Source organism: Sorex fumeus, unplaced genomic scaffold (genome assembly GCF_029834395.1).
Source record: "Sorex fumeus unplaced genomic scaffold, SorFum_2.1 ptg000018l, whole genome shotgun sequence".
Lineage (NCBI taxonomy): Eukaryota > Metazoa > Chordata > Mammalia > Eulipotyphla > Soricidae > Sorex > Sorex fumeus.
The window spans coordinates 11,473,436-11,497,907 of NW_026606075.1; the positions used below are offsets into that span (position 1 = coordinate 11,473,436).

The 24,472-nt window shown below is 38.7% G+C and overlaps 1 protein-coding gene across 1 annotated transcript in view; it reads right to left on the reverse strand.

Annotated features, from left to right (window-relative positions):
* The window catches only part of ADGRV1 (adhesion G protein-coupled receptor V1), a 561,793-nt gene that overhangs the window by 329,479 nt on the left and 207,842 nt on the right, over positions 1–24,472 (reverse strand). Inside the window, exons 77-81 of the mRNA XM_056112517.1 lie at positions 23,245–23,652; positions 13,464–13,648; positions 8,178–8,427; positions 7,524–7,663; positions 5,703–5,863 (exon numbers count right to left, since the gene is read on the reverse strand). Coding sequence (XP_055968492.1) covers positions 5,703–5,863; positions 7,524–7,663; positions 8,178–8,427; positions 13,464–13,648; positions 23,245–23,652 — 1,144 coding nt within the window. The remainder of the gene's footprint in view (positions 1–5,702; positions 5,864–7,523; positions 7,664–8,177; positions 8,428–13,463; positions 13,649–23,244; positions 23,653–24,472) is intronic.

Sequence of the window (24,472 nt, forward strand, 5' to 3'; positions counted from 1 at the left end):
CTCCAAAATCCACCCCACCAGAAGCATGATTAATCCAGAAACTACAAAAACTAGCTGATTTTTCATCTTTACTTAGCATTTATAGTCTATAAACTATTGAAGTTAAGGCAGGAATAGTGGTCCCTGGGTGCAAGGCATCAGAAATTCCTGAGCACTATCAGGTGCACCCCTATCTCTCCCCCAAAACTCCAAATAACGACAGCAAAAAAAAAAAACCCAGAAAAGCCTATTAAAGCTTTCACTTCAGACTCACTACGGTAGACTTGGAATTTTCCATGATGAAGTCAGGGTGAACTCAAGGGCTGAGAGGTGTGTGTGTGTGTGTGTGTGTGTGTGTGTGTGTGTGTGTGGTGTGTCTAAGAAAGATGAATTGAAAAGTTAGTAATCATAAGGGTTTTTTTAGTGTGCTTTATCATAAGTTTATTGTAGTAGAAGATAACAATGTAAGGTGATTATATTGAGATTAGTATTGGGTAGAAGAAAAATAAATGAATCAAGTATTTTTCATTGCTCATAAGAAGAGTTTATTCAGTCTTTTAACTTCACTTGAAAGTTTTCTGTAACACACCCATTTTATCATCAAGAAAACTGAATTATGTATATTAGACTCCAAGAGGAATGCTAGCACGACACCTGGTGGTAGTTCAGAACTCAAAGCTGGCGATGGGAAAATGAGTTGGATTGCAATAGCTATTGTCATTGTCAGTCATACTGTGCTATGTGGATGCATGTACTTTATCTGGGTGCATGTTTTATTTAGGGGAGAAGAAAAGGGCTAAAAAACCTCCAGCAGAACACTCCCCCGTCTCGAACTGGACTTGGGGAAGATACTGAATACCTTATATTTAAGGAAATACTTGATAGCAAGTTTCCAAGGTATTATATACTAAACATTTCTCTTTTGCTTTCTTACTGAAAGTTGAATATCTGTATATATATATATGTATATATATATATATATATAAATTTACATTAGTTTTATTAGATGGAAAACTTGTGTTATAGTCTCTTAATATAAACATGCAAATCACACACTGTAACACACAATTGTTTTTATTGGGGCCACTCCCAGCAGCGCTGAAGGAGGAGGCAGGGACAGCTTCCAAAAAAACTCAGGGCAGCAATGCAGATCCAAGAGCTTAGTGTTCAGGGCAGCATTCCAGGGGCTTTGCACGCCCAGGGTCATAAACAGCGATCAGGGTATGGGAGATGCCAGGGTTCAAATTCAGGGTCTTGCACATGCAAGGCAAGCATTTCGCTATGCTGAGCCAGACACCTGATGTTATACATAAAATCTGTGAGTGAGGGGATGTTTGGGCCACACCCTACTGGTGTCCAGGATTTATTCCTGGTTTTGTAATCAGGAATTACTCCTGGTAGAGTTCAGGGGACCAGATGAGATTCTGGGGATTGAATGCAGTGAGCCGTGTATAAGACAAATGCCTTATTTGCTATACTGTCTTGCCAGCCCCACAAAATTTAGGTATTAAATAATAGTTTAGTCTAAGTAGTATTTTAATAGACTTACTGCTTGACAATTGTGAACAAAAAGAGAAGCAAAGAATTGAGCAATTTTCTTTTACTGTTTGTGTCTTCCCAAGCAGGTTATAGACTCACTTGGAAAAGAGCCGTTAATTAGTTCACTGACACAAATAACCTTGCTGTATAATTCAAAAGTGAGAGGACAGATAAATCAACCTTAGGAAAATGATAACATTGATAGTTTTGAGTCAGTTATTATAATTAAAGAATAGCTAGATTTTTTCCTATTATCATATTGGACAAAAGATCTCATCTGTTGATATTTAAGTATTTAAATAATTAAATATTTGCATCTGTGCATATATATTTTTATAAATGAATACGGAAATATCTTCATTCTTTGATATTACTTAGAATGGGATATAAAGCTTACCATTCGGCAAGCCCAGTGGAAATACTTTTCTTATGAAAATTTCTTTGAAATACTTACAAATTTTGAACCTATGTCAATTCTTGTAACCGTCTTTTCTACAGTTAAACCCAAATAAATTCAAATTATCACTATTTTGCCATTATCTGATTTTGGAGGAGAGGTTGGGTCACAGACAGCAGTGCTTGGGTGTCTTCTCAGGGCTCCTCATGAACCATGTGGTGCCAGGGATCAAATTCTAGCTTCCCATGTGCAAAACTCATTCCACTGAGCTGTTCTCTACCACCCTAAGCGTTGGATTATAGTTCTAAACATTTTAAGAAGTAACATTGGTTTGTCCTTTCTGCCACCCCACCCACCCTGCCCTCAGTGAGTTTAGGTTTATTGAGTTACACCCATCACAGTACTCCTGAGTCACACCCAAGTACATCGGGCACTTCCAATCCTCTGTGCTTATCTTTAACCCCTCCTTTGTGCTTTTCTTCCTCTACCTGCCAATCACAAATATCTTCAAATGAGACCCCATAACCTGTAGGTCCAATCTTTTGCGGGCTCTGGTTTTGTATACGTAAGTGAAATACTGCTTTTCTCTTTGATTTATGTCTTTTGCATAGTTTAGAGCAATTTCCTTTTTGTATAGACACAAGGAGAGAGAGAATTAATGCTATGCCTTGGTAACAATGGAGTAAACTGGCTCCAAATAATATTTAGTCCTGGACATCTGTCATATTTACTTGACATAAGCCTCAGTCACCCTTAGTTCCTACCACACCAAAAGGGGATGCACTGAAGGACTTACATGAACCCAGGGCAAGTTGTAAGCTACTCTGCTTTCAAGAAAAGGGACAGGCGAAGCACCATAGAAATATAGTAAGTTAAGAGCACGGTTATGGAACAAACTGACATAACCCCAAAAGAAATAACTAAAAAGAACCCTGTTGGGGTTAAAAAAAAATAATCTGGCCTGAGGACTGTAGTCTGGGACCTATAGCGAGAAGTCCCCAAGAAGAGACACCCTGTAAGCTAAATATATACTGTGTTCATACAAAATGACTAGAAAGATAATTAAGATATGAATTTAATATGATTGTTTACATGGATTACTAGCAAAGGAAAAGAGAAAACAATACAGTCTTAGACAGAATTCTACCCTTGAGTGGATCTCCTACTAGGAATCTACAGTGTAGAGCCCCTAGATGAGATTCTGTCCTTCAGTGGATCTCCTAGAAAAACTTCCCCTCAAGGAAAGGCTTTATATCTGCTCATTGTTTATGATAATGTTCACCTACACCTATGTGTAATCGCTACCCCCAACCTGTCACGATTTCTCTATAACTAACATTGTGAGACCTGAATAATTGGCCACTGGTTACCTACCAGCCTGGTGGTCCCCTTTCCTACGTTTGTCAGCCGGTTGGGGGAACAGTGGACCCCAGGGACTTCCAGGTCACCACAGGATGGTGATCCTGATTTTATAAAAACTTGAGTTATGAGCTTCTTCACTTAGTTTCTTTACCACTCAATGCTAGCTCTCAGTTTCACTTCTGCTTTTCAGTAGATCATTTCTTCTATTTCCTTTCCTTCCTTCCTTCCTTCCTTCCTTCCTTCCTTCCTTCCTTCCTTTCTTCCTCCTTCCTTCCTTCCTTCCTTCCTTCCTTCCTTCCTTCCTTCCTTCCCTTCTTCTTTTCTTCTTTTTTTAGCTTTTTGGGTCACACCTGGCGATGCTCAGAGGTTATTCCTACACTCAGGAATTACTCAGGCGGTGCTCAGGAGACCATATGGGATGTCAGGAATCAAGCCTGGGTCAGCAACATGCAGGGGAAATGCCCTTCCCACTGTACTATTGTTTTGGACCCAAGTGGATCATTTCTATTGGCTTCATATTCCTCAACTCTCTCAACGGTCACGGTCACAGTCCTCCCATTGTTCTTCGATTTGCTCAAGCGGGCCCAGTAACGTCTTCATCGTGAGACTTGTTACTGTGTTTGGCATATCGAATACGTCATGGGTAGCTTGCCAGGCTCTGCCGTGCGGGCGAGATACTCTGGGTAGCTTGCCGGGCTCTCGGAGAGGGCCGGAGGAATCGAACTCAGGTCAGCCATGTTGGCTGCTTGTAGGGCAAATGCCCTACCACTGTGCTATCGCTCCAGCCCAACTCTCTCAACATGATATCCTTTTGCTTACTACTAGTAATTGGCTAAGAGCAAATTTTTTTAATTTGAAACTTTTCTGGGTTGAACAAAAGTCAACATCAAACAAAACAATATACAGTACTTACTGTCTATAAGGGGAAATAATTTGTCCTATTTTGCTGAAGAAATGGTCTTCAGGACTGATGGAGATGATCCTTCAGCAATCAGGTGTTAAGCCTGTTCAGTATACTAGCCACTAGCTTTAGGTGGCTAATCAATTTAATGTTAAGATAAATTATATTTAGGTACAATAAAAATTTCTTGTACCAATCACATTCTAAGGACCCAATAACCAGATGTTGTCAGTGGCTAATGTATTGGATCATGCAGAATATTTCCGTGACTTCAGAAAGATGTGTGGGAATGGGGAGAGCAGGGATGCTGTGTTAAATTGTCCTGAGTGAAAGCCAAGAAGATATATGCTTTATTTTAGAACAAACACTATTATTACGGTGGCATTTATTTTAATAATTTTATTTCAAATGAGATGATTTGAGGCCTAACATATGAACATGATCTACATATCCCTAAGTACATCTCATTACTGGAGCATGTCAGACCAATGCAGCATATTTAATTATCAATAACTAATGAAAAACTATTATATGTCAGACTGAAGTTCGGCAATGGAGACAGTGTTCAAGAAAAACCTTCCTGATCTCATACTGCTGCTTTCTTCCTTTTTTTATCAGTATTTCCTGATGAATAGTAGTTTAAGTAAGATCATAGACCACTTTTCTGTGCAAAGAAATATGCAGTAAACATTCTAGGTAACTTTCAGGAAAGATTGGTTTTGTGGGGTAAGGGGTGGAGCTATACCTGGCAGTGCTCAGGGCTTCCTCCTGGCGCACTGTGCTCAGGAATCACTTCTGGCAGGGTTCAGGGCACCATATGAGGTGCAGGGATCAAACCCAGGCTGGCTGTGTGCAAGGCAAGTGCTCTACATATCATACTATCACTTGGGCCCTTAGGAAAGATTTTACTGCTCTTAAAACAAGATCCAAATTAAGTACTTTTCCCTCAAAATGTCTAGACATTCTTATGTGAAGAGCTACATCTCTAGACCAGGTAAGGATAAGACTGAAAAAAAATCATGTAAAAATCTCTGAGAGAGAGAGAGAATCTCTCTCAGAGAACCTCTGATAACAACTTTGAGGGGCTGAATTAACAAACCTTGGAACTAATTATGCCTATTAAGACATCTGAACTGCCTTCTATTACTTTCAGCCAATTTATTCTGAATAATGTCTATAAATGAGCTCCTAAAATTTTTTTAATTTGTGAGAATGAAGTTACTTGCATATACCTTCTACCATTATTGTAATGGCTCTCTTAGAGCAATGATGACGGTGAATTTGAAATTGATAATCTGTAAGAATTTGACACAAATTTTTAGAAGATCTCTTTAAAAATAAATTTGAAAGTTAACTTCCGCAAACATTTATTATGTCAATTAATGAATAACAACAGTAATGTTTATTTTCTCTTCATACTGATGAATTCCAGTATATATCTACTTTGGATAAATAAGAGATTAGAAAATGAATTTTTATTTTCCAAATATTGAAAACTTTTAACTTAGAAATACTGCGACTGACCTGAGGTACATATAAATCCAGAAGAGAAAAAGGCTTCATTGTAAGCAGTCAAGTTATCAGTCTGGGCGTAGACAGCATACATAGACATGTATGAACAGGCACATTCCACGTAGTCTGAAGTATCCTCAACCACTTTGCAAAACTGACTGTCAGACAACCAGCTAGGGCAAAAACACAACCGTCACTACTCTCCTTTCATCGATACTTAATGTGTTGAGATGGCTTTTAAAGAAAAAAATAAATAAAGCAACGAACCTAAGTGTTTACTCAAGACTTAACCAGATTATATGTTCAAGAACTAACACTGGAGGGAACATCTTGTCCAGGACATGACACAACATATCCCAGAAAACATTTTAAGAAGCAGCCTAAATACTAACCAAATCTACAAAAGCATTACCAGCACCCAAGAAGTTGTGCCTCTCAATACGGCACATCCAAAGTTGAAAGGATGTTTCCCTATGGTTTCTTTTCTTTTCTTTTTCTTTTTTTTTGCTTTCCTGGGTCACACCCGGCTGATACGCAAGGATACACAAGGCTTACTCCTGGATCTGCACTCAGGAATTACTCCTGGAGGTGCTCGAGGGACGATATGGGATGCTGGGGATCAAACCTAGGTCAGCCACGTACAAGGCAAACACTTTTCCACTGTACTATCTCTCCAGCCCCCCTATGGTTTTCAATAGCAGTACTCTCTTCTACCAGAAAACCACTGTAACTGTTATTCTTCTCAAATCCTTGTATTTTATGTTTCCCTAAATTCCTTCCTTATTCATTGTTTTATCCAGATAAGTTATATAACTGCTTTCCAAAGTTTTTTCAAGTGTTTCCTGGAAAATTTGGCACAAGAATCTTTGCCCTAACAGTAACAAAAAGATAACATCACATACTCAGCATTCATCAGAAACTACTGGTTGAATTTCTTCATTATCAGTGCCTCTTCATTCCTCTTTTTTCTACGAACACAAAAGTTCTTAACCCATTCTCATTTTCAATCTTGAAACACTCATTATTAATTACATAGTGAGGGTTTCAGAGTATTTATGAATTAGGTTTAAGACCTGTCATCGGGCATTAGAAATTTCAATTGAAAATTATTTTTTCACAAAAAGACTATCAGGATTTTTCTGTTTGGAGGAAAATCTCTGACCAAACTAAGAAATTAATCCTATTCAGAACTTTATTTTGCTTGGCTGAAAGTCAGTAATAAGCAAATCTAGTGGAATATTTCAACCCTCCATCTCAGCTAGCACTTTCTGATACTATAGCATTAATTGAGTAACACTGAGAGAACTGGTCAAAAACTTAAGGATTTAAGCCAATATTTAAAGAATTACTCTCTTCTTCCCATTTCTGTATATGACTTTAATCCCCAAATGTGTTCCAAACCATATGTAAGACGGAGTTTTAAATCCCTGTTAAAACATTAATAATATTATTACAAATCATGATACCTCAAAAAATATCCCCAAACTGACAATATCTGTTCTAAAACCAAAGTTTAAATGGAACTGCTAAGAAGAAATTCCATTTTGCACAATAAATTATCCAAAATTCAGAGCAGGATTATCTTGTTAATTGATACAACTCTGAAAGTAACAATAATGAAGAAATAATGTATTAAGCAAATAATAATTCGTTTGTCTGTATTTATCACATGAACAATGTTAGATCATTTCTATGCTCTTTTGTTCTATTATTGTAAAGGTTATTATCCAGTCTAGCCCAAGGGCATTATCTAAGTCCAGAAAAAAAGTAGGATCAATGGTACTGGAATAGCAAAAGGCCAGATCCTGTTGTTAAAGAATTATTAGTAGGTACCTTGCAGTTGCCCGATTCCAAAGGAGACATTGAGAGGTTTGGGGAACAATTCTAGACTCAGCAGCATAAATCCTGTAGAGAACCTCATTATGGTCAGACAGCGGTTTTGAACTCTGACCTTTCACATTCAAAGATAATACCTATAATAGCAAAAAGAACAGAGAATGTAATATATTTTCTAAATAATGAATGAACTTCTCATTCTGGACTGTGGTTCATTTTTCAAGTGACCTTCATCAGGGAACTATATGATTCTCCAATGCTAACCCTCTACTCTGAATTCAACCACTGAGTAATATTCAGCTGACAGAGTAATATTCAGCTGACAGAACTAACTTTGACTGTAATCACATTTATACACCTTGAGTGGAGATATAACTCAATTTCAAATTAGTGAAAACTAATTTTTTCCATTCTCTTCATATGTATGTGAGTGCAAGTGTGTATATAAAGCACAAGTAATGAAAGAAATATTTCCATTTTTTTAGTCTAAACATTCTACATTTTATAACTATGGTGAACACATTTCCTAATTATCTCACCGGATATGTCTGTGTAAGGTACACTACAAAACTGGTCAAGAAAATGCATTTTGTATTCCTGCTAAGTAAAAACAAAATCTCCAACCACATCACTTTCCAAATGATAGATTACCTTATTTCTCAAGGCAGGAAGCTTGTTTCCAGTTATAAACCACTGATGACTGCTATATTCTATAAACTGGACCAATTCACATTTACTTTTCCCAGTCATTAATTCTGCATCTGGAACAACCAATAGTCTCTCTGGAATTCTAATATAGTCTCCTTCTTTTCCTTCAAACTTGTGCCCATTGATTTGTTGAGGATACCAGTGAAAAGCCATTATGGACAAATACGGGCAACTGTCAAAGATGGTTTTGCTTCTGCAACAGAAAAGTAAAGTCTCGTAAAAAAGCATGTACTTGCATAAGTTTATCCAAGTATATTTTGTAAAATCCATTACAGTGGGGTTCTGTTCTCTGCTGATTTTTGGACCATGCTGGCTGTGCTCAGGGCTAATTCCTGGTTCATGCTCAAGGACCACATCTGACAGACTCAGGTGACCATATGTAGTACCAGGGATCATACCTGTGAGCTGAGTGCAAGGCAAGCACCCAACCCACTGTACTATGACCATTAGGGCTCTGTTCTATATGTACACTGACCAACCCAGAAGCAGGAGGGAGCATGCTTTAGTTCTTATAGAGTTAATTATCTTATTTTATGCAGCACTTTTGCTTGACCCTCATTATAATCTAAAGCATGGGTTTCTTAAGTAGTTCCAGGGGTAACGAATGAAATATGTGGTTATAAAATGTACCTTCTGGTATTAGTCATATCAGCATTGGTATTTATAAATGGTTAAGGAAAGTATGTACTACTAAACTGAAACCCTCTATTTAAGAGTATTCTAAAAGTTATATAACTCTGAGCACTACACATGCGGCCCCAAAACAAAACAACACAAAATTAAAATGAACATTGTATATCCCAGAACTTTGTTCTCATCAAGAGCATTCTCATCCCTTTATAAACTATCAGGGCATTGTAACTTTGGAAGAGAAAGCTGTCACATCCATGATCCTTACCTATGTAACCTCTGTTTAAACAGCTTCTAGGAATAAAATCCTGTGTTCAGTGAAATTCTCCCCAAACCACAGTGTATGTTAAAATCACTAGAAAACTTGCTTAAAAATTCAGGTTCAAGGCAAGTTACTAGGCTTGCTCAGCAGAGCAAGTCTGTGCCACATGCTTGGGACTGTAGGGATCTGTAGCGATAGCCCAGCAGGTAGGGCATTTGCCTTGCATGCGGCCGACCCAGGTTTGATTCCTCCATCCCTCTCGGAGAGCCTGGCAAGTTTAAATGAGCCCTCCGGAGAACCTGCAACATTTTTCTTAGGAAGTCACCATGTTTATAATGAGAGACTACAAAAGCAGATTATATCTGAAATTTGCCTGGAAAAATCTGGAGCACATTATGACAAAAACTATTAAGGTTACATGGGTTTAAATAGATAAAAAGGACATTTTTTTTATCATGCACCTAAATATACCGTGTCAAGACCCCTAAAATACTTAAATGGATAATGTGAGAAAGAAAAACTTTCCCCACCAAACATACTTCCTCTTTAAAAAATATTTCATAAAGTTACCCACAATTTTAGGGCTGGAGAGATAGCACAGCAAGTAGGGCATTTGCCTTGCATGCGGCTGACCCGGGTTCGATTCCTCCATCCATCTCGGAGAGCCTGGCAAGCTCCCTATGGCGTATTCAATATGCCAAAAACAGTAACAACAAGTCTCACAATGGAGACATTACTGGTGACCACTCGAGCAAATCGATGAACAATGCACTACAGTGCTACAGTGCTACCCACAGTTTTGAATTGCTGGTTTCAAATATCTATCTTTAATTGAGCCATTCAGGACACCTATGTCCTAAATGCCTATTAAAACACCTCAATATTTATAGTACCTGGACTCCACCACAGATGATCAAACCTCATTTCTTAATATTCTAGACCAGTCTCCTTCACCTCACTGGTGACTCATCTGAAAGCTGCCACTCTAGATCTTCCAACCAGTCTTCTACCTCCCTTCTACCACTCAGACACTTTTAAGACTTTGCTTCTCAGTACTATTATAAACTTCAAAGATGATTACACTCTCCCTGACAGCAAGATCTGCTGTATCAAAGCACTTCCACAACACTCACTTTGATAAAATGATGTGCTTTCCATGCAGTGTGCTAGGGGATGGATATGAACATCCAGAGAGACACTACTACAACTGTTCAACGCCCAACTTCAGCCAGGCCTTCCGTGCCACCTGTCTCCCTAATGGCTGGTCTAGATTCCATCACTATGCTCAATTTTCAAATCCTTCACTCTTCATGTCTAAGGCAATGTAGGTCTAAGACAATGTATAACTAATGCATATTAGAGCGAATAAAGTCTTTAAATTTTTCTGAGGAAAAATGTCTTCAGTTCTCTCTTATTTTCTGTTATAAACAGAAACATAGAAAACATTTTCACGTATATTTTAATTCTACTAGCTAATCATTTTAAGGTGACATCATCTCATCTCATTTTCCTGCCTCAATTTTAGTCTCCATCTTCTCTTACCTAAACATGTATTTCCTATCTCTACTGTCTTCCTAGTTACAATCTTACCATATTTTTTTAACCTGTAAGACAGTTAACATAAAAACATAACATAAAAACTCTAAAATTCTAATGATTTTAGATTCCCTCTCTCTCAAATACACACACACACTCCTGACACACACATACATACACACACATACTACCTAGCTCATCTTATATTCAACCTTAAAGAATTGATCCCTCAAACTTATGCTCTCTCCAAACACATAACTGTTTTTGCATGACTTCCATTGTACTTGGTGTTTTTCTCTTCCTGAACAACTCAGAGGAAATGCAAGTCTATGGAAAGGAAATTCATGACAAAAATCACATGGAGTCACTTATTTATTGCATTCACATTATACCTTGACTTCTGAGAATCTACAGTGTATTAGATTCTGTTCTAAACCCTGGGAATATATTAGGACAAAGAATCTCAAACCACCACTCCTATTATATATTTCAATTTTCTTTTCTTCTCACCGGACTTTTGAAGCTACAGACATGGGAACCAACTTTCACAGCTGGATACCTATTTTCACAGATGTTCTTAACTAAGTCAACAAATATGGGAAAACAAATGAAAAGCAAAGAAGTAGAGACTTCACAGATGAATTCAAAGCTATAGACTATTTGATTTTACTTAACAACAGTTGAAATTGGTCATGGGGATAGTTCTTAATGAGTACATTTGCTCGTGCGTGCACACACACACACACACATACACACACACACACACACATACAGTGACCTTAGTGTAAAATTACATAAAGAAACAATCTATAAACATTCATTCCCACCAAAAAATAGGGGAGGCAGATAAATAAAAATGTGCTCAAAGAAGACATACAGATGGCCAAAAAGTATATGAACAAAAAATTCTCTGCATTAATATCAGGGAAGTGTAAACCAAAACAATAAGATACTGTATCACACCAGTGAGACTGGGACACTTCACTAAGAACAAAAACAACCACTGTTGGCTAGAATGAGGGGAAAAAGGGGACTTCGAGTAGGAATGTAAACTGGTCCAGTTTACATTGTTTTTGAAAGGCAATTTGGACACTCCTCTAAGAAACTAGGAATTAAGCTTCAAAAAGACCAAGTAATTCCATTTTTTGGTCCAAAGGGCCCCAAAACTCTATTCAGGAAAGTCATCTGTACTCCTGTGTTCATTGCAGCACTATTCCCATTAGGCAAAATTTGGACAATCCAAATGTCCAAGAACGAATGACTGAATGATGGAACTATAGTACAAATATACAATGATTATTACCCAGCTTTAAGAAAAAAATGAAACCATGCAATTTTCTGCTATGTGTATGAATCTGGAGAGTACCATGCTGAATGAAGTTACATCGGAAGGAGGACAGACACAGAATGATCTCTCCCATATGCAGGATAAAAAGAGTCATTCTAGGGTAACAACAAATTCCAAAGGCAACACAAACTGATAACTGATCTTCAGTCAGGAGCTGACCGCGGGGAAAGGGGAAGGAGAACAAACACTGAGACAATGATGGAAGAAAATGAATATCCTGGTGGAGGGTATGATACTGGAATGTTTCACCTATGACACCCTACTAAGAACAGTTTCAGAAGCCACAGAACCTAAAGTAAAATTTAAATTAAAGGCCGATGGCACAGCGGTAGGGCGTTTGCCTTGCACGCAGCCAACATGGCCGACCCGAGTTCGATTCCTCCGCCCCTCTCGGAGAGCCCGGCAAGCTACCGAGAGTATTGGATATGCCAGACACAGTAACAACAAAGTCTCCAATGGAGACGTTACTGGGCCCGCTCGAGCAAATCGACGATCAACGGGAGGGCCTTTACCTTTACCTTTAAAGTATAATGACATATTATTTATTATTTTATTCATTGATCTTGCTAGTAATCCTTTATCCACAATGCCCATCTTTTTGAATTTCATGTGCCTTGCCATCTAAAAACCAAAGTTAAAAGTTTTATAAATCCAATCAATATCTTAATTAACCTAGTGTTTCATAAAGGGCCCTGTATGTAGAGATAATATATATTATTATACCAGCTTTTCTAAATGTGTTCTTTAAGTAATCTCTGAATTTCAACATGACTGAATGAGTACTGACACCAGCATTTATAGGTAAATCATAACAAACTCTATATTTTTACAAACAAACAGGCATGAACACAGTATTTCAATTATTATATATTATTCTGAGAATTGGGAGGTATCTGAATTTATAAGCATGTTCTATTATCAACCATTTTTACATTAAATTGAACAGAAATAAAATATTACACTGTACTACAATTCAATTTGCCTTTTGAGTATAATTTATAACACCATGGCTGCTGAATAGTTACAAAAGTAATTGAAGCTAATAAGAAAAATAAGAAGCATACCCTCTCTTTCCCCTCCTCTTCTACCCCTCCTCTGTTTCTCTCTTCTCCTCTGTACAACCCACACACAGCAGAGCTGGAGACTGAGGCCAGCACAGGCTGACAATCCAAAGGTGGGTTAGCCCCAGAGCTACACCCAGCAGTGAAGCATGTACTCAACCATTTGAACTATACTCTGGGTCCACATTTTGCATACTCTCTGCCACTGGACTCCAACTATGAGGCACTACAACCCGAGAGTTAGCTCCAAATGAATAAAATGAACCATAGATTCAGCACACAACTAAAATTCTTTAATTGGGTAAATTCTAAACGCCATCGTGTGTGACATTATTTTGCTCACTGTGAAGGCATACACAAACAGGCTGCACTATTTATTTCAAATTACTTACTTCTCACCAGGTGAGCCACAGGTAACATCAGTCAGTAGAGAAAAGGCAAAATTTTCTGTCACTTCAGAAAAGTGACTGAATCCCTTAGTATCCTTGCGTTTAGGGTTAATAAGCACACAAAGAATCTCATAGAAAAGATTTCGGCTTTCAGAGCTGAACACTTGGCTTTTTCCTTCAAGGGTTATCTGAAAAAAAGTTTAAGCATGAAAATATACTTTCAAAAACAAGATGCATAAATGATCACTGTCACTGTCCTCCCGTTGTTCATCGATTGGCATGAGCGGGCCCAGTAACGTCTCCATTGGAGACTTTGTTGCTACTGTGTTTGGCATATTGAATACATCATGGGGAGCTTTCCAGGCTCTGCCGTGCCTGGAGATAGTCTCGGTAGCTTGCCGGGCTCTCCCAGAGGGGCGGAGGAATCGAACTCGGGTCGGCCATGTTGGCTGTGTGCAAGGCAAACGCCCTACCGCTGGGCTATCACTCCAGCCCATGCATAAATGATATGTATATGTAATATGACAATGCATATAACAATAATTAACAATAACAAAAAAGGATAACAATGAGCTTATAGAGCATTTAAGACAAATTACTAACAATATATATCTCAAATATTTCCATTTGCACATTATAAAGCACCGATAATAAATGATAAAGAGCAAAATCACCAAAATATTTCCTTTTTAATAGCTAGAGAAAAGACCAAAAAATACTTTAATAGAGCATATAATTTATTTGTTTGCTTGCTTGTTTGCTTTTGGGTCACACCTGAACTAGCAGTGCTCTGGGTCTTCCTAACTGTGCTCAGGAGTGACCTCTGTCAGTACTCAAAGACCATGCTGCTATGGGGGTCTGGTCCAGGATTGGTCATGTGTAAGGCAAGTGCCAAACTCCTGTACTCCTATCTTTCTGGCCTGACTAATATCATCTTAACCACATCATGAGTCAAAATTAATTTCACTTTTATATGTGCCCAAGAATTATTTTTTAATAAATTAAGAATATAAGATTATTCTTAATTTTCTTTTCAGTCAACAGAAGTCATCATGCCACTGAATTTTGAAAATATTAGATGATAAAAAATCCTTTCCAATCAAGAATAGTCAGAAACTACATCTTCTCTTATTTTCTTAAATATGAGCTTTTCTACATAAACCTTGGGTTATTTGTTGTTCCAAGAGCAGGAGGGGGAAAAGTGATGTGTTTCCTTGCCAGACTGACTTGGGCTACATACTACCCATGGTCTGACACAGCATGATGTGAAAACACTGACTAGTTATTCCACATACTCTCGTGTACATAAGAAATCTTTTTTTAATTAAAATTAGTCATCAATTTCTCTGTGATTTGTACTCTGTGCTTTCTTTGAAACTTGAGTGAACCTTTATGAATGAACTTAGAATGTACTTAGAATGTGTCTTCATTAATGATCCCAAATCATTTTTCCTACCAGTTGGGTTCATTGGTTCATGCTCCCAGAAGTTTTACAGGTTTATAAGCAATGTTGGTAAGCAAAATTTACAGCTGAACTCAAGATCTAAGTTTGTAAGCATACAAATCTCAAAGATAGCAAAGAAAAATGGACAAAAAGGAACAACAGAAAATGAGAATACTATGTATAGAATTAAAATTTTCTCAAAGTGAAAATCACCAGAATGACAGGGAACAGTCTGCTGCATACTGAAAAAACAAAGTGAATGTTAACAAAATATAAGCTCTAGAAATACTCCAGCACAAAGAGAAAACATAACAAAAAAAGATACATCTATGAGACAATATGAAAATAAAAGAGCATGTAAAGACAGAGTACAGTTCCTTTCTAAATTACTAAGATACTTGCTTAAAAATGCAATATGCTTTATACTAGCAAAAATTAGAAAAGAAAACACCACCAATGTATCTGGAAAATTTTTCAATATTATTTCAAGACTTCAAAGAAATTCACTAGAACCAGACAGGAAAAAGTCATTACTTAAACAAAAATTCAGTTTAATGTCAGGTTGTTTTTTTGCAAATGAAATATCAGAAGCCAAGAGAGGTACAATTTAAATAGTTGTAAAAATTAAAGACTGACTCAAGAAACTTTTCACTCACATTTAAGGGTTATATAGTGTTTCTATTAGCAAAGCACGGCAAAAAAAATTCAACACAAGGGGCATTTGTATAATCCTTCACTTCCATCACCTCCGTGAAGCTGTTCTCAGGAAATTATATTATTTTCTCTAATTCTTACAAAAAATCCAGTTAGGGAGAAGCTAGTGTTATTTTGTTTTGTTTCCAGATAAGGACACTGACGTAGAAAACGGATGCCTAACTTGTCCCTGGACAGAGATGAATGGCTGAGGAGGCGCTTTGGCCACTTACCCAGCCCTGACTCAAAATATTCTCTGCTTGCCTGTTCTAAAATAACATTGACTCAGTCTGCAGACAAGTCAGTCAAAATGACAGCAAAACATAACACACCAAAGCCAGGCAGAAAATGAAGTGCAAATTCTAAATCACTGACAGGAGGATTAGAAAATAAAATAAATCAAATGTAAAAAATAATTCTCAAAATATAAGATACATCACATTGGGGCCAGAAAATAAGTGAAAGGCTGGAACACACAAAGATTCCCACCTCCCGGTGCTGCTGGGTGTGGCATGGTCCTTCCCAGCACCTGCCAGGCCAGTGTGCTGGGACTTGCAGAGTCGCATTAAGGATCATCAGGGGACGCCTCCCACACCCAAAGAACCACTTGGGCGTCCCCTAAACATATTTAAAAACAGATGATAAAAAGAAATCTGCTGGCTTTGTGTTGCACAAACAACAACAACAAAAAAAATCCTTTCTTTTCCGTTAGCCAAAACTGATTTACAAAAAAGCAAAAATTTTCTCTAAGCAAGAAAAAACATTTAAAACAAAAGAAGAAAATTTAAAAAAGAAAGATCCAGGGAGAAAATACAGCAGGCAAGGTGCTTGCCTTGCATGTGTCTGGCCTGATAGATCCCCAGCACTCCAGGTGGTGCCCACAAAACTGCCAGGAGTGATCCCTGAGCCCAGACTAAATCCTGAGCACTGCTGGGTGTGTCCAGAAACCAAACAAAAGCAAACAAACAATAAAATCAAGACCTTTGCTGGGAGAGCCATCTATGAAATTTTCACAGAGTAAATTATTGTTGTGCTCATTCTATGTTCCAGAATAGAAAAGTGGAGAAAACATCTCCTGACTCATGGTTTATTAATCTTTAGGTACCTAGAATCCAAACCCCAATCAAATAAAAAAAATACATAACAACTAGGCTATCTTAAAATAATACTATTTTATTAAGGCAAACTTGAGAACATTTTAAAATAATTTTCATTGAACTATGTCTAGGAAAATCAGGAGATAAAATTTGTGACAGTAAAAATTGGACAAACCCAGATCTAAATTTTATCTAGAAAACACGTAAAGTGCATTATTTTTAAAGTGTTTTTTCAGCATAGTATGCCTTTTTTTCTGCATATAGTTATTTCTAATAAGTGTAATAATAACATCAAACATTCATTTATATTACTACAAATAAATATCTAGTATAGAGCATGTTCTATTTCAAAAAAGTTAGAATCTTGGGGAAAATAAAATTTACAAAACAAAACCTCTAGGCTTCATTGACTTGGAAGTACTATTCTGTACCCCTCAGTCTGAGTCTCTATTTTGTATGGTATAGAGAAAGGGGTACTAGAGAAAAAAAAGAACAAATCTTATTTGAATTTCAGATAAACAAGTTTGTAAATCAGTGTGTCCCAATTAGGGAATGAAAATTAAAATGTTTACTTCATTTGGGGGTATGGTGCTGCCAGCAGGTCAATCTGTACCTGTGAGTTGAGTGCATCAGCAGCCTGATGGCAACGTCAGACTTTCAGATACCCCAAAATTTCTGCTGTGCCTTTGACCAGACCCCAAAAACTTGGGGCAAAGTTTACCAAGAAAGTAAATGGCCAAAAGTCAGGTATGTGTGAGACACACCCACAAACCACCTCTGGCTCAGCTACATAATTGGAGGCATGGCCTCTCTGGTTCCTGATTGAACTGCTTAATGGCCATGATCCCAGAGTCTCAGAAACAAAACTCGGAACCCAAAGGCTTTTGGCAGAAATGTGTCCTGTTCCTGCAGTAGGTTACTGGCGCTGGGCCACTCCAGGTGGGAATAGGTTTCGTGCTTTGGCCTGTTCCCCCTGGCGGCCTGGTGACCACCATCATCCAGAGGCCATTGGACATTCAGGTTTGGGCCTGCAGTGACGAGACACACGGGGCCTCACCACATGGGGGTGGAGCCGACTCTTTCTCCCCATCCCAATGAGACCCCGAGTCACTGCCTACAAATGGCCTCTTTGGCATCAAAATATTTCCTGTTTAATAACTAAAGAAAAGACAAAAAAAATACTTTAGTAGAGCATATAATTTATTCGTTTGCTTGCTTGTTTGCTTTTGGGTCACACCTGAACTAGCAGTGCTCTGGGTCTTCCTAACTGTGCCAGGTATGAACTGGCGGTGAAGGGGCAACTGCAGTCTCATGGGAAGGGGGATGGTACCAGCTCGTCCTTCATGCTGAGGTCATGAGTTGCGGCTCTCTGGCACGGCCATGGCTCCAGAGGCAAAAGGACTTAGTCCAGAGCCCAGCAGCTTGCAGAAGAAAAGTGAATGGACCATGCGTTAAACTACGGCGCCATGCCTCCCCGGGAGGGAAAGGGTGTTGGACCCTTCCACCTTTTTCCTCCCTGGCAGCAAGGTGGCCACCGCCTCAGAGCTTATAGGAAAGCCAGGTACGAGCTGGCTGTGATGGGGCAACTGCAGTCTCATGGGAAGGGGGACGGTACCGGCACGTCCTTAACGCCCTACCGAGGTCATGAGTTGCCCCCCACGAGTGAGCGGCTCTCCGGCATGGCCATAACACCAGACACACAGAAACCAATCTTGTAATTACCTAGCTCTTTGCAGAAATCCAAAATCGTGGCCGCATGACATTATATGATTCTCATAACCAGCTATAGAAAACAAAATATTTCACAATGCCTTTTCAGCAATTCTGAATGTTTGGGGGGAAATTCTAAGCCATAATGGTGCATCTTTTGTCGAAATAATGAATGTAATCAATGTAGAGAAGAGTTAAGTAGAAATTATCTGCCTCACAGGCATTTGGAGGGGTGGGAGGGTGGAGGGTGGGTATACTGGGGTTCTTGTTGGTGAAAAATGAGTACTGGTGAAGGGAAAGTACTTGTTTGATCGTTGTATGACCGAGACTTAAACCTGAAAGCTTAGTAACTTTTCCCACAGTGATTCAATAAATAAATATAAAAAGAAAAAAATAAAGGTGGAGTTCATGCCCAATTCAATCAGCTAATCAGTGGCTGAATAAATAGCAGTACTCCTACAAAAAAATATTTACTTCATTTGTGATGTAAAATATTACAAAGAACAAAAACAACCAGTATTGCTAGGTAAAAAGGCCCTCATTCACTTCTGGTAGAATATAAACTGCTCTAACCTTCCTGGAAAACAATATATACGACGCTGCTCCAAAAACTAGGAATTGAAATTCCACTTCTGGGTATCTACCCTCAAGGGCCCACAAACTCTATTTAGAAAAGACACTTGCACTCCTACGTTCATTATAGCACTTATCACAATAGTCAAAATCTGGAACAACCAAAGTGCCCAAAACAGATAAATGGATAAAGAAACTGGCACATAAACAAAATGGAATACTCAGCAGGTAGGGTGTTTGCTTTACATGCGTTTGACCTGGATTTGATCTCTGACATCCATATGGTCCCTTGAGCACCACCAGGAGTAACTCCTGAGTGCAGAGTGAGGAAGAACCCCTGAACATCACAGGGTGTGACCCAAAAAAGCAAAAAAAAAAAAAAGGAAATACTATTCAGCATTATTTTTGGCAAGGGTCCCACACCTGCAGTGGTCAAGAGGTTACTCCTGGACCTGTGCTCAGGAATCACTCCTGGCAGGATTGAACCCATGTTAATGATATGCAAGGCAAGCTCCCTACTTACTGTACTATCTACTCTAGCCCTCAAACATTACTCAAATAATAGTCGTTAAGAAAATAAGAAATCATGCGATTTGCTTGTATGTGTTTGGATCTGGAGAGTATCATGCTGAGTAGAGTTGGCCAGGAGAGGAACAGGCACATGCCAATATTTCCCTCAGATTTGTGATATAAAGAAACATAGTATGGAAATAACAAATGCCCAAAAGTAACAAAATCTGAAAACTGGTCTTCAGTAGGAAGCCTACCATGGCAGAAGCAGACCAGGGGTATGGTGGGAATGGGGTGTCACTAAACAGTCTGGTGGACATTATGACGCTGGAATGTTGTACGCGTTGAATCCCACCATCAACAGTATTGCAAATCACAGTGACCAAAATAAAATGAAAAATTTAAAATCTACATTGATCATTTATCTGAAATTCAAAGTTAATATTTTATTTGTCAAAAAGTAACCCTACTATGTGATTATCTATACTTTCATTGCCCACTGCATACCTGTCTGATCTCTCCATATAAATATGTCTAAGAGCTGAATTTTTTTACATAGATATAAAATGCTCCCCCTCAATGGCTTTTTTATTTTTGCAACTCCTGTTATTATAAGTTAGATATTCCCACACTTACTTGACCTACCATCCCCTTTGTAGAAAAGAAATCACTCGGCACCAACCACAAACTGTCCCCCCCCCCACCGCTTCTTAAGAGAACACAGAAATTGCTCTCAGTTGCACCAGAAAATATTATTGGCCCACTCTGCCCTCACCACTGCCTCTCCTGTCACTCCAACGTCCTCCAGGGAATGGTATCATCAACATGGTCATCATCCACGTGGTGGGAAACACTGTGTATGTCATGATGAAGCATTCTTAATACCCTTATATTTGTACAAATATTTCCATGTCTCTTTTTATTTACATACTTTCCCCCCAGTTTTATTGAGGTATGATTGATGAAACTGTTGGCTTTGCTTATACTACAAGCAAAGAGAAACTTTGATCAAGTTTTTATTATTTCCTTCACAAATTATGTTTTTTTAACTTAGATAGACCTTCCAACTTTACATTTATATGTGTGTATGTAAATATATTCAAAATGATCCATTCTTTAAAAACAACTTTGATTTACTGATTTGAAATATCAAAGTATCACCTTTATGTTTGAAACTTTCATACATCCTTGCATGTATTACTCCACATAGTGAATATTTATTTCTAGAACTTTTTCTGCATAAAATAGCAGTGAATTCTCTTTTCTTTTCTCTTCTTTAGTTTTTACTGTTTATTCACTGTAATTTTTGAATCAGGCTAAAGTACCCTTTACTTTTTTTTCACTTTTGTTTTTAAGCTGTTGTTTGAGGCATTATGATTTACAACAGTGTTACTGATAGGCTGGCTTGCATACAATGTCCATCCCAACCCCACACCTCCACCAGAGTCCACTTTCCTTTACCAGGACCTCCATGTTTCACCTTTACTCCTGCCCCATCCCCTGACTCTCACCAGGCTTCAGTCCTCCCCACAGATGGTAAGCAAATGCTGTGCTTTTTGAGGAAGCCTCCTGTTCATATCTGTATACTTTATAATTTTATTTCTACCCTTCAGACATTATATTTTTAAATCTACAACAAGAAGTAAATTCAGCAAACCAATCTAAAAACCCAAAATATGTTGTTTCCGAAGGATGTTTTAATATAGTATTTTATAGTATTTGTTTATAAATTTATATACTAAACTATATTTATATATCTCTACCTGATACTCAAAACTTTATATATATGCTATATATTATATAGATCTATATAATCTATGTTGATTTTTAAAAAGCATCAAATAAACCCCCACAAGAGTCTCTGCCCGGATAATTATATATTTATCTCTTCTTTCATTTATATTCTTGTAATCTAGGCTTTAACTGTCCTATCTCATGCAAGTATATAGTAGCCCAAAGCAGAATTCTTCTCTCCACCCCTCTTGGAGAGCCTGGAAAGCTACCGAGAGTATCTCGCCCGCATGCCAAAGTCTGGCAAGCTACCAATGACCTATTCGACATGCCAAACACAGTAACAACAAAGTCTCACAATGGAGACGTTACTGGGCCCGTTCAAGCAAATCGATGAACAATGGGCAGACAGTGCTACAGTGCTTCATTTATATTCTTAAACTCTTACACTACCATTTGATTCTTTCGTGTGCATGGAAAGTATGATGCTAAGTGAAAAGAGTCAGAAAGAGAGGGACAGATTTAGAAAGACTGCACTCCTCTGGGGAATATAAAGTAACAAAATGGGAGACGCACACCCAAGAATAGTTGAGATAAGTAAGAGGAGGTCTGTTCCATGGCTTGGAATCTGGCAGCACATGCTGGGGGAAAAGGCACCTCAGATAGAGCCAGGTTCAGAACATCAAGTAAAGAGTGTTTGGAGGATTCACTCAGGATGCCAGATGAGTGCTGAACGTAGACCACAGACTGAACACAATGGCCGCTCAATACCTCTACTGCAAATCACAACACCTTAAAGGAAATAGAGAGCAAAAAGGGAATGCCCTGCCAGAGAGGTGGGCTGGGGGGATAGGTATCATCCAGGGTGAGGTGGGGGTTGGGAGGGCTCCTGGGTTCATTGGTGGTGGAGGATGGGCACTGGTGGAGGGATGGGTACTTGATCATTGTATAACTGAAACCCAAGCAAGAAAGTTTGTAAGTCTACAACAGTACCTCATGGTGTTTCACTGATTAAAAAAAATTAATAAAAAAAATAAAAAATAAAAAAATTCATTCATGTGCATAAGTATAAATTAAGGCTCAAAATGATACATGACTGGGGCCTAAATCCCCACCAGTTTGAATGCCTGAGCTCACTTAGTCATTCCTTAATTCTCAATTTTGGACATGCAAGCCTTCAGTACTGGAATGGAGCAAGATATGGACAAGCAAAGGGCATTTCAAAGGGAAGGCAGATGATTTCAGCTGAGCCTCTCTTTTTACCAACTAAAAAAACTGAGAAACAAACTCCAAAGACATCTGTCTAGTTCCCGGAGAATCAAAAATACTAATTTCTGACATCAAGTACTACTTTTCAGACACTGTACTTTTTACCACCGACTTCTCGTTCGTCTCTATCTGAAGACTGAAATTTTTAAGCAGGTATTGGTCAAATCCAAACAAAAGTAGTGTCGGGAGAAAAGTTGCTCCTGACTTCAAAAATGTTAACTATCACAATTTCTTGTGAGCTTTTTTATTTTGAGGTTTTGCAATTTACAGAATTTTACTAAGCCAATTGATCCATAATTTGCTTCAGCTGCGGAAAGTCTGGGTCGTACAGGGTGGGCTGCAGGATTCCCGCGGGGAACACCATCTGGTTCTTGTTGGGCAGGTAGTAGGCATTGAGGGCCTGCGGCAGGAGCAGCCACGTGGATTTGTCCACCTTTGGCTGGTCACGTAATGAGATTTAAAGACGACCGTTGGACTAGAGCTGTTACTGATTGGATTCCACGGGATGTCAAGAGACCGCGTGGCCGCCCACCTATCAGATGGTCAGACTTCTTTGTCAAGATCATGAACGATCGGTTTGAGGCCCTCCATGTTCCTGGAGCAAAGAGATGCCATTGGGCTACACTAGCACGCGACAGGGACAAATGGAGACGTTACTGGCGCCCGCTCGAGCAAATCGACGACTAACGGGAAGTTAAGTGATTAAGTGATTAAGTGATTACTAAGCCAAATGCTGGCATTTGGAAGGGCTTCTTACCTTGTCTATCAGATGCATCACAGCACTAAGCTGTTCATCTGTGCTCTCTGTGGCCACTTTCCTACTGATGCTGTGAAGCACGTGATTGAGAATGTCACTATTCAAGGGCTGTTGTAATTGATCCGCAAGTCCCCAAATAGCCTGCGAATCCGCATCAGAGACAAGCGTGACGTTAGCAGTACCATACACTTTGTCAACCTTGGCAGCACCTTTTGGGTCAAAAAGCATAATCTGGAATCGTTTGGGAAATGGATTTAAAGACCCTATGTCTGGTGTTAAGATGACATCCAATACGGTGTTTCTTTGGCCAGGTTCAAAGACCAATGTCCCTTCCGATTTCACGAAATCCTTCCCAGAAATTGCTGGAGAAATAAGGGTCCGGCCAACTGTTTCAGCACTCCTCAGTTCCTAGAAATTAAACAACACTGCTTTAGCGGGATGATTGCTAGCACCACTGTAAATGGTAGCATCTCATCTTATCCTAAACAAATCTTTATTTCTAAAACAAATTATATCTCTCTTAAATAAACGTGTGGGAATAACACTAGCAAAATGTGAGATTTTGTGCGTTTTCTATCCTAAAATAAATTAGAGAAATGAGTCTAAATCACATAGTAATGAGCTGAAGAAGGATGGGTTTCAGTAGGGATCAAAATATAGAATTAGGTAGGAGAGACGATCACTGCAGATTTGAAGAATTCCTCCAACTGGGAACACACACAAATTATACTTTGACAGATACATGTTGTGAGAAGCAAGTATGGAGGAAAAGCCAGAATGCTTACGTATTTTATTCTCAGAGATTTTGAGGATTAAAGTAGGACAATGACATTTTTTATTGATTTTTTTAAATTTTAGGCACCGTAGTGTACGATCTTTAACGGTAGTATTTCCCATGAAATACACTACAGCGCCACATGCCTGCCAGTGTCCATCTCTCTCTCTCTCCCACTGTTCCAAGGTCTCCCCACCCAAGTCATGCTCACCTTCACCCACAGTCCTCTCATTTATATGACTTCTGCAACAAACTGCCTACACATTGGATGCAATCCATGCACCAGAAGGTCCTGCATGTTTGAGTCACCCAACACAGCAAAACAACCAAGTACACACTGTAGCACTGGAGCACTGGTCTCCCACTGTTCATCGATTTGCTCTAGTGTGCACCAGTAACGTTTCACCAAATTGTGAGACTTGTTGTTACTGTTTTTGGCATATTGAATACATC